At 50.4% G+C, this 11,248-nt stretch overlaps 1 protein-coding gene across 1 annotated transcript in view; it reads left to right on the forward strand.

Moving 5' to 3' along the window:
* LOC102369174 (phosphatidylinositol 4-kinase beta-like) overlaps positions 1–11,032 on the forward strand; it is a 39,776-nt gene extending 28,744 nt beyond the window's left edge. The window contains 4 exon segments of the mRNA XM_014526008.2: positions 4,844–4,888; positions 9,442–9,555; positions 9,557–9,670; positions 10,333–11,032. Of these exon segments, the coding sequence (XP_014381494.1) occupies positions 4,844–4,888; positions 9,442–9,555; positions 9,557–9,670; positions 10,333–10,653 (594 nt within the window). The 3' untranslated portion in view covers positions 10,654–11,032.
* Positions 11,033–11,248: the final 216 nt, after the last annotated feature.

Here is an 11,248-nt window from a genome sequence, read left to right on the forward strand (position 1 = left end):
GGTTTTAATTTAACTCAAACAATCAGTGGTTGCTAGTTTGTAATAATGCGGTAGTGTTTGCATTGAAAGACACCTTACCCAAATGGTAACCCAGCTAATTAATCTGTGCACAGTGCCTCAGTTGCATCCTGCTGTGTGTTGTAGCATTTTAGATTGCACACGGGCAAGAGCAGCAGCTGGTAGTGGTGACCAAGCACCTGGGATGCATAGGGAAGGAATCTCCCTGCTATGCTATTTGGCTAGTAAAGGAAAGCTGGAATCTGATGCTAGGTTTCTGAAGTAAGTAATATGCTCTGCACCTGAGGAGAGTTCAGTGCTATTGAGCACAAGAATGAGACTGTACAGCCTCTGAAGCAGAATATCCTAGACCTTAAATGCTGGAGGCTGGAAGGGGGAGAGGAACAGTGGAGGGAAGACCGCTGGTCAGACCCAGTTCACTCTACCTTTTCAGCATCTGCTGGGTCTACAGTCTGACCCAGTAAATGGCAGTTCTTACATTCATCTTTGTATGCAAGAAGTTACAGGCACAAAGATGGACAGCGCTGCTAACTAGATCCCAAGCTCTATGAGGTCTTGCACCCCAATACTTCACCCATCGCTCTTGGATGGAGGGCAGGGGCCCAGGCCAGCTGGCCTGTCGCACATCAGAGCTGCAGCCAGGTGGCTTTGTTCCATGTAGGAGGATTTATTGGACTCCTGGCTTTGTAACTTGAAAGACAGCAAGCAAGTTCTACCTTCTCACAATTGGAGAATAAGGACCTCTTCCCATGCCAGGTTGTGTACTGCAGAGGTGATGTGCCCTAAGTGGTGTCATTGGAGCAAGGGAGACCTCTTGCAGGTGAGATGACTTTTGTGGCTTGTTTTTCTGGGGCGGTGATTCTCAACCAACGTGTGTTGGCACCCTGGGGTCCATTTAAGGGTGCCTCATAACGTTAGCACTGTTAGGTGTGCAAACATGATTCACAAGCTAAACCCAGTGATTTTTCAAACGGGAACCAACAGTGTTTAAAAACCTTGTGAACTGTTGTGGGCTTTCTCGAGTTCTTTGCAGCGGACGAATTGCTCGGGTACTTTTCTGAGAAGAGAAGACTGAGTGGGGATTGAATAGCAGCCTTCAACTCCCTGCAGGGGGTTGCAAAGAGGATGGAGCTGGGCTGTTCTCAGCAGTGGCAGATGATGGATAAGGAGCAATGGGCTCCAGCTGCAGCAAGGGAAGTTGAAGTTAGCTATAAAGTAAAACTTTCTCACAAGGAGGGTAGTAAAGCACTGGAACAGGCTATTCAGAGAGGTTAAGACCTGGATAGATAAAGCCTTGGCTGGGATGATCTAATTGGGGATGGCCCTGCTTTGAGCAGGGGGTTGGACTAGATGATTTATGAGGTCCTTTTCAGCCCTCACTTTCTATGACTTTATGACTTCAATACTGCAGTTGAGCTGGTGCAGCTTTGAACAGTCTGAAATGCACTGGGAAAAGCTGAAGTGATATAAGCTGATGGATCGGTGTCAGCTAAACCAAAGCGATCCAGGTGCGGGCATGTGTCCACCATGGAGTTTCTGTTTAATCGAGCAGGTCTCTGGTTAACTTGTGAGTGGCTGGTCAGCTGCACATGTTCCACAAGTGGCATGGGTGGCTTCTCTGTGTGGCATGCAACATGGGGGAGAGGGCATGCACCCAGCAGCACATAGGGCAGGGAGCAGAGCAGCAGGTCAGATGCAGAGCACAGAACAGGGAGCAGAAAGCAGAGCAGAAGATTGGGCAGGAGAAGTGGCATTTGGGTAGGGTGCCAGGCTATTTTGTGGCATGCCTGCCAAACAGGTTGGTAGGTTTAGCATAAGCCAGTGCAGTGTGTGTGTGTGTGTGTGTAGTTGGGACAGATTTGCAACTCTCCTAAAGCCTATATTGAATCCTCAAGTACAGAGCAGGATGTTTTTTCCCCCCCCGCCAGGAACAGGAAGCTGGCTGGGAGTGAGGAGAGTCTGCCCTGGCCCTTGGGCTCACTGAGATAAAAGGCTAGTTAGTGCCACTTGTGAAGGTTTGTTACTGTGGACTTTCGATGTCTTGGCTGAGATGGGGCAGCCTCACCTCTTACATGGTACCAAAATAGGATGTCATGTGGTGACCATTTCTGGCTTCTGCCAACTTAGCCTGCATCAAATTTGTGACCAAGAGGCAAAACATAACAGTGCATTCAATGGTACCAGGCCCCATCCCAAGCCTTCCTATGTCTCTGCTACAGAAGAGCAATTCAAGCAAGAGCCTGCTGCCTCCCACCTCATCCACTTAGCTTCCCCCTCGGGTGGAGTCTCCATGGGGAATTGAGAAACATCAAAATAAGTCCTGTGGGATCCTTGGGAGGGAGGGGGGCAAGGAAATCTTTGTCCTGTGGAAACTGCTGGTAAGGATCAAGCAGAAAAGGCAACATCATTGTGTACAGGTCTGTCATGAATATTCATACCTCTGCTGTTTGCCTATCTTGAGTGTCGTTTCCTTGGGTAGAAAGCCAATCGTTCGTTCCTCAATGAGCCTCCCGCTAAGAATAAAAAAAGAGTAAACCACCTCCGGAGGTCTTGGTATCATCAGAGTTCTTAATGTGGTCATGAGGAAGCTATTAATTTAAATGCGATTATTTCTTATAGGAAGATTAAGCCTTGTGGAATTAGCATAGCCCTGTAATTAACATGCTAAAAACAGGTCTGTTTGTTTCTCTCTGGGAAACTAATTCTAAAAACCAATTACACGCCAGCCTCCAGGGTAGGGAGCTCCATTATCATCTCTTTCTGGATGAAAATAATAGATTTTAAATGAGGCGCTGCAAAAACGCTGGTTTTGTTCTTTGGACTTGAATGCGCGTCAGAACGGCCAGACGCGGAACAAAAGGGGAGCGTTTTGCCAAAAGGAGTTTGTGGTCATTGCTTTGGATTTAGATCATCATTAGTGCTTCCCAGCCAGAAGTCCAGGCATCTCGGCCACTGCTCCAGGAATAAATCCTTCGGTAGCAGTCTCCTGCCATCGGGCACCCGCTCGCCCTGCTGCGTCCGTGCCTGCTGATACAGCTAGCCAGATCCTTCCCCGTAGCATCCACATCTTCACCTTCACTCCACGGAAAGTGCCCCACTGCCGGTTCCCTGTCTCTTTCTAACGGAGGGCAGCCAGCTTTGCTGATGGCTCCTTTGGCAGCACTGACAATTGGAAGATCTTGAAGCCGCGGGGGACAAAGCCGATGCCTTGAGTTAAGTCCAGAAGTCCCCAGGTAGCCTGTGCTGATTGTGGAGGGGTGGCATCCTGCTCAGTAAACCAGCTGAAACTCCTGGGTTGGTTTACAGTGTACGGTGTGTATATGCGTTAGTTGTGCCGCAGAAATGGGAGCGGAGGGCAAGGGCTGCCTTGGCTTTGGGCTCTCGAAGAGTATGCCATCAGCTTCTAGGAGCCTGCGGGCCAGTTGCAGCTGCCTACCCCAATAGAGAGGGAAGTTCGGCATACATAGGCCAGGTAAGTTTATAACGAGCTCCTCCATCTCATTTGGAGATGTCCTAGAGACTTAGGATTGCTGCGAAGTGCAAGGCAGCCTTGGGGGTGCCGTGAGTGGCAGCTGGGCTGGGCCCAAAGGGGGATCTAGGCTGGGATTTTTTTTTGTTCTGTGCCAAGTGGGAGAGAATGGACACTTTCCATTCAGTGACCAGAGGCACCCACATGCCTGGAGCATCCCTGCTCTGCGCAGGCATGTATTCCAGCCTCGGTTTCTGTTCCCTTGGCACCGTGCAGGGAACAGGCTGATAGCGTCTATCAGCTCTTTTTGGTTTGATGTCCTTGCAGCTGCCTCTCTGCTTTTGCTGTTGGGGAACTACAGTGACAGAAAACCCAGAGAGACCGCAGGATGCAGCTCCGAGATAAGAGTCTGGGTGTGATGGGTGGGAGGAATCCAGCAACAAATGTTAAACCGAGGCTGCGGGAATGACTTGTGCCGAGATCTAGAGTAACCATTAGAGGAGTTGCATGTGATTTGTCTCGGTTTCCCGCAGCAAAGCCTGATTTAATGGTTTGTGTGAAGGCCTCTGCCAGTACAGAGGCGATTCACTGATTGCCTGGTGAATCTGCTGCTTGTCTTCTGCTTACAACTGCTTTGTCAGCTTGATTATGGAAATAGTTTAATTGCTGGCTGTGCTAGCCTGACTCTGGAAGAAAGTACCACAAGGAGGATTCTCTGGTGGAAAAATCTGGCCAAGGAGAAGTCCTTAAATGAGGGAGGGTCCAGGCCCGAGGGAGGGTTTGAACTGCTTGCTGCATGGGGCTGGGCAGACAGCACCCATAGGGTTGCCACCAGTGCCTGGACCTGAGATGCAAGCCCCATTCTGAACAGCAGCCATTGGGTTGGACTTGTGTGGTTCATTTCTAACAGCCCCAGTCTGGATTGCAGAGCCGAGCTGCTGCTGAATGACGTTTCTGCAGGATGAGAGGTATTTGGGAAGGATGGAAATATGGGAACATCTGTCTTTGGTTATGTGCTGTAACAAATAATTAAGTCTGACATGGTTTGTAAGCACCTCTGGGTAGGGTCTGAAAAGCAGATGCAAAGTGCTCTGGCTTTGCGGGTACAGACTTGAGATCCAAGCTGTCATTTCCCAGGTCCCCTGAGCCTTCATCACTGTAGCTTCATGGGGACTTGAGTGCACCTATGATTCTTTTCACTAGGAAATTGCAAATTCTGGTCCTGGTTAGCAAATGTGATTTTTTTAAAAAGAAAATGAAAAATGGTCTGAAACCTGGAGCTAAACTCTTGCCTTTTCTCCCTTCCTTCCTCTTTCTCCTTCTTTTTGTTTGAAACCCTTTCCATCCATTTCCCAGGACCTCTCATCGAGTACGGAAAGTCTTGATAAATCATTCTGTTCCGTAAGTGGCCGGTTTTGTTCTAGCGACTGGGCTGCCTGGCTTCCTGATTTCACAGCAGCATTTCCTCTGTCATGAAATACTTTTACTAAACTCCAGTCACCTGCCAAACGCTCTGTAAACAGCTCTGGGATTAAACCACTCCATTGTGCCACCATATTGCCTTAAGCAGAGCAAGCTTCCCTCTGCTAGCCTTTTACCCCGGCGCATGCTCTTTGGCTGAGCCTTTGTGAACCGTAGCGGTTTACTTCTCTCCTGTCCTGCACAGAATCAATGGCCCTGAAAACGGTCTGGGTAACTATTTGATTGCAGTGCTAGCGCAACCACTGTCCCTTCCATGCTTCTCCGTGGCCTGCCGCAGACCCCGCCTCACACCATCAGAGCTTTGGGCAGTTTGCTTCAACAGTTTTGGCCGACGTGAAGTAGCAAACGGTGAGGGGCTTGTAAATGGGACGTAGTAACTCGTCCACAAAGAGCCAGCTGTGGAGAGGGGAGCAGCTCCAATGAAAAAAGAAGCGTGGTGGCAGGTGAATAACACAGCTGCTTGGGCTGAATTATGCTCCCTTGATGCAAACAAAAGAGGAACTGCTGTTTCCTTGCATTCACTCCCAAGCCGCCTGCCAGATGGGATTTTAATTTGCTTCTTTTCCCCACAAAAATTCATTTTCCTTTCGGTTGAAATTTTGTTCTTTTGATCACGATTTTTCTTTCATTTGAAATGAAGCCTTTTTCATCTTAATCTCTAGCCTCTCTTGATCCGTTGTACCATTGTTCCTAACTGCGCGTGTTCAGTCTGGGAGTCCTAATTGGCTTTCCTGCGTGGTGAGTGAGTGATTGATTGATTGATTGATGTAGTTCATGCTCCAAAATCCAGACCAGCAGGGTTTGTGTAACGTAGCCATGATCAGTGTCTCGCACTTCCTCCTCCTTCCCTCAAATAGCATGTGTCATATTGCCCTCTTGGGTTGTCAATGAGGTGTTTGGGATGTATCTGGCCTTATCTTGCTCCTCTGAGCAGCTTTGTAGTTCACTCGCACTTTAGGCCTTTCTCTGCACATTCAGTGAAACACGGTAAGAGAACAACACCCATCGAGACCTTGAACATTTCGGTTCTCTCGGTGCTCTTCTCCCAAAACTCGCGTAGAAGCAGCTTTCTGACCTGGGTTGGCAATCCATTGGTCGATCCAGCCATTATTAATGTACAAGCCCAAAGGTGCCAGGGGGCTCTTGTCAAGGAGAGACTTCTGCTTAGAGCTGCAGAGATTGGGAGCCAAGGTTCCTGGCTGCTTTTCCCAATTACTGCATGATGATGGGTAAGTTGCTAATTTTTCTGTTCTTCACGTTCTCAGAGAAAGGGGAATTGCACCTGTCTGCTTCGCAGAGCATCTGTGAGACGTGATATTTGCAGAAGGCTTTCAGATCCTTGGATAAGCTGTCTCAGGGGTATTGTGTTTTATAGCCACGGTGATGTTGCTTTCATATCTGTAACTGCACTTGGGTCTGATGCCATGAGCTTGTGAGATCCACTCAGCTTTTCAGTGCTTGTTCTGTACCCTGAAGGGACTTCACGTAGTGGTTGCCTTCTGCCTGCCTTCCCGCAGAGGAGAGATCTCTTCTTTCAGGCTTCACCAGGCACAGTGGTTCATGTGACAACGGACTCGGGCAGAGCTAGGAAGGCCTTGATGGGACAGAGCTGGGGTTCAGCTGGCCAGAGCACAGTGGAGGTGGCTTTTTTTTAAGATCCCAGCACTTTCAAATGCCTAGATATGAGCACAGAAGGTAATAGGAGGCTGAAGGAGATGGCTCTCCAAGGAAGAGGTAGAAGCAGTGGGTTGGTCCATAGCAAAGTGATGGCTAAGGTGAGATTTGAACCTGGTGGGAGGGTGATAAGGGAAGCCAGGGATCCCTGCAAGCAGAATCAGCGGAGTTTGGCCAGAAGGAACAGGAGAGGATTGGAAAAGGAGGGCAGGGCTTGAGCATCTAGAGATGCTTTCTGACCAGCGATGAGCGCCGCTTGGGCTCCAACATGTTAGACTAAGTACATCCAACTTGAAATCACCAATGGGAAAGACCTGGGTGCGGATCTGTCCACATTGCACACAGCTGTCAGAGTTCACAGCTGGGGCGAGCCCTGTATGTTCTTGCTACAGTCAGATTTAAACACAAACCTGACCCAGGAGACCTCCTTGAGACTAAGGAGGGAGCCTCTTGCCCTTCCCTAATTACAATGACCATTTAAGTTGGCCTGGAGAGCACAACCGTGGTCCTTAACCAGGCCAACAGCCTTCAGGGAGGAATGAAGTGCCACTTGCTTGACTTCGGAGGCTTCATGTGAACGATCCACCCTGGGATAAACCTCCTGCGAGCGTGTTCATGCTGGAACGCAGCTGTACATTGGTTTGACTTGGCCGGGTGGATTTTTTTTTTTTTTTTCTGCCTCTCAGCGTTCGTGCTAGAGACGTGGCCTGTTTGCTGGCAGCCCCATCCAGAGTACGTGATGACTAATCCAGCTGCATTGCATGTTTCCTGAAGCTCCCTCTCCATAGCAGGATGAGGGGGTGATGAACTTTCCATACTTGACACTCTTGGGGAAGAACAAAGTAAGAACAAAGAAGTCTTTGCACTTGGGACCTAGCAATAATAGCCAATAGGAAGGCCATTTCCTGGCAGCTCATGACTTGGTGGAGGGGCTGAAGGGCCAAAGTGCCTCTAAAGATCTCTGAGCCACACAATTAATTGCCAGGAAATATCTAATGAGATGGGAGGGAGAGCCCAGAGCTGCTGAGTTTCTGTTCCTGTTGCTGACAATAGCCGTGGGCTACTCGCTTCCCTTTTCCTTTTGACTTCCTTCCCTCTAAAATCAGGATGATGTTGCTCTGGAAAGAGTTTTGAGGCAGAAGGTAGAAAGGGAGACAGGTGTTTTCTTACTAGGACCAAGGGACTGGGATGGCTGGTTTTCACGTTCAGACAGCGCCCTGCATGCTCGCAACGCCAAGTCCTCCGATGCTGCAGCTGCTATGATCGACCTCATTCTGAGGATTGGGAGTAGCTCCAACCCCTTGCTGGAGGGCTGGGCTTTGCTTTAGTATGCGTGTGCCTCTGGGTTTGCGGTTGTGCGTTGCGTTGCGGGACGCAACCATAAGCAACTGCTGAAGCATCCGGGTTTTGACTATGAGTCACTGGCGTGTGCAACGCAAGAAAAGCTTCACGGTGTCGTTAGGTGAAATGGTGGCTCGCACATGCTGGCCAACACAGCTTGGCCCAAAATTTGTGGGGAGGAATTAGTAGTTTGGGGTCCTGGCTTATGCAGTCCAGAGGATTCTGGGTAGAAGATGGGATGGGCCTAGATCAGAAGGGATAGTGCACTTAAAGAAAATAAATAAATAAAAGAAATCCCCCTATGTTGGCTCTCCCTGCAGCAAACGTAGCAGTACTTTGGGGCGGCTGTCAACGGTGAGAGGATGCGGAGGTAGAGAGGCAGGTTCGGTGGGGGGGACGGGTCTGTGCAGACATGATAGCTCTGCTGTGGGTGCATTTAAGGGCCGGGCCTACCAGGGCGTGGGTTGGATGCATCTGTGTGAGAGGGCCTGATGTCCACTGCCCAGAGCCTGGGATCGATCTTGCTGGCTGGGGTGTTCCTGTCCTAAGGACACCCATGCCATGTTGGCTGGCACAGTAGGGCTGTAGGGAAGCCGTTGGCATCCGGAGGGCGAACAGCGATGGGTGATCTTCCTAGAGCAAAGATCAACACCTATTGAAGCCTGAAAGTATTTTTAGTGCAGACTACAGATGCAGGAGGACACGGGGGTTACTACATATGGTTATTCTTCCTTTTGGTTTCTTTTACCACCTCCCTTGGCCTTCCCTGGCTCTAAATGGTGCCATCGCACAGTTTTAGCTTCACTTTCTCTCTTTCCTAAGCTGCTTGGCTTCTGCATGTGCGTTTCCAGCATGACTTGGTGATGGGGGTGCTTTGCAGCTGCTGAATTCCACATCTCTCATGGCAGAATCCGATCCTGGGCTTATGCCCTTGGCCAGGCCAAGTCCAGTTGCTCAGGGCTTTGCCTGTGAGAAACAGCAGCCACCTTCCCAAAGAGGTCACTGGCTGAAGGAGATGGGCCTGAGGCTTGTTATCGCTGCAATAGTCTGATGGAGGAATGTTCCCTGGAGCTGGAATTAAAAATCCGGAGGAGCTCCGGGCCTGGTAGAGTCGGGGAAAGGACGTGCACTCCCTCTGCTGGCCATCTGTGCCAGGCGATGGCATCCCAAGGATTGATGAGCAGGAGACGGTTCCTTCTGGGTGCAAAGGGCCAGTTAAAGGGAGCAGGAGGTTTTTCGGGAGGTTGTTGCGTTCGGTTATGGAAGGGAAATCCTGCGAGAGGAGTCCATCTCTTCCAGATGTGCTTGCATATGGATGGAACAGGCAGGGTGTTGGATGGCGAGAAGTGAGGGAAGCCTCTCTTCTGTAGGCCGAGTCCTCATTGCAGAAGCACGAATAACCTGAAATGCAGTCGGTGCTTCACACCTCTCTCCTCCCTCCCCCCCAAACTCTGCAGCCTGTCAGACTTGCCCCCGAGAGGGAATTCATCAAATCCCTGATGGCCATCGGGAAGAGACTGGCCACTTTGCCGACCAAAGAGCAGAAGACTCAGCGCCTCATCTCAGAGCTGTTCGCTGCTGACCCATAAGCTGCCGGCACGTGTCTGGCTGCCCACGGCTGGCTTCGACCACCACGTCGTGCGGGTGCCCCACACCCAGGCTGTGGTGCTGAACTCCAAGGACAAGGTAAGAGTGGCCCAGGGAGGGGAACCTCCATCCTCTTGAGGCATTAGAGGATTAGTGCTAGACAAGCTGCAGACAAAACCCAGCATTAAGGACAACCCCGACTGTCTCTCTTTGATACTAGGCTAAATAGATCCGACTTCTGTTTGCTGAATTTTTGCATGGGTGGGGATGACTGTATTATTTTATTGGGCCCTCTGACTTTCAGATACGAGTACCAATGAGTGCAGACTCCTTTCTGTCTCTGCTTGGAATAGAACCCAATACACGTGTGCTATGCACTTTGTTCAGCTGCAAAGAGAGAAGTGAGATGGGGTGCTGTGCTGAACAGGACTCTTAAACACAGCACACATTCAGTCTGGCTCACTAATGTGCCATAAAGTGCTCGGGAGGGCTGACACCCTGGCTACAGACTGAGGCAGCCTGGTGCTAGGTGCTGTACAAATACTGGATAAAAAGCTAGTTCCTGCACTGTGTTCCATGATTTAAGCACAAAGCAGGAGGCAGCAGGGGGCTGATTTAGTGCTGAGGGTCTTTGAGGCGGGTCCAAGTGAGGTGAGTTTGCAGTCAGAGGCGGCACTGCAAGCCTAGAAGAGAATGGCCCAACTCCCGCCCAAGTGCTGCCCAGCCCCTGCTGCCCTGATGTCCTTTGTCACCTCCCCCAGGCTCCCTATTTAATCTACGTGGAAGTACTTGAATGTGAGAATTTTGACACCACTAATGTGCCAGCGCGGATCCCCGAGAACCGGATCCGGAGCACACGGTCCGTGGAGAACCTGCCCGAGTGCGGCATCACACACGAGCAGAGAGCTAGCAGCTTCACCACTGTCCCTAACTATGACAACGACGATGAGGCCTGGTCAGTGGATGACATCGGGGACCTGCAGGTAGAGGTAAGGCAGCAGGGGCCAGGCCCTAGCCCTCCATTGCTGAGCCTGGAAACCCTGTGGGGAGACGTGCCTAGCCGTAAAACTCTTCCCTTATAGCCGGATGCGTTTGGAGGAGCCCTAGTTTCTACTTGGCGGCCTCCTGTTTCGGCAGTCCCTTCTACGGGGAGTCTCTGGAAGGGAATGCACCAGGCTTTCCTCTGCGTGATGCCTCTGCAGCTTTGTCTGCAAAATCACCCTGCCTCCCAGCTGCCCCCTGCCCTCTGCGAGATGCCAGGGAGCTTTGTCCTTTCTGCCCATGAACACACGGCGAGTGCTGCTAAGTGCATTCTGTCCATAGCCATCTCTGCCTTGGGCAAGACCTTAAAAGCTGGTCTCTGTTTACCCTGCATGAGTGTTAAGAGATTGCAGGACATGGGCAAATCCTTATTCTTTACAGCCTGTTTGTCCATAGTCCCCTCTTCCCCATGCCCTGAGCCACCCCTGTCCTAGAATTCTGTGTTATAATGACGAGGGCTGTTTGAAGCTTCGCAAGCTGATTTGATTCGGCCTGATTTGGGGACCAAAACTCCGAATCTGAATTGAATTGGGAGACTAAATAAAAGCTCTGAATCTTTTTGAAATATCTGAATCTCTTCAGAAAAAGATTTGGCCGATTCGGATATTCGGCCATAGATTAAACAGGCAGCTGACA

This window comes from Alligator sinensis, unplaced genomic scaffold (genome assembly GCF_000455745.1).
Source record: "Alligator sinensis unplaced genomic scaffold, ASM45574v1 scaffold880_2, whole genome shotgun sequence".
Taxonomy (NCBI): Eukaryota; Metazoa; Chordata; order Crocodylia; family Alligatoridae; genus Alligator; species Alligator sinensis.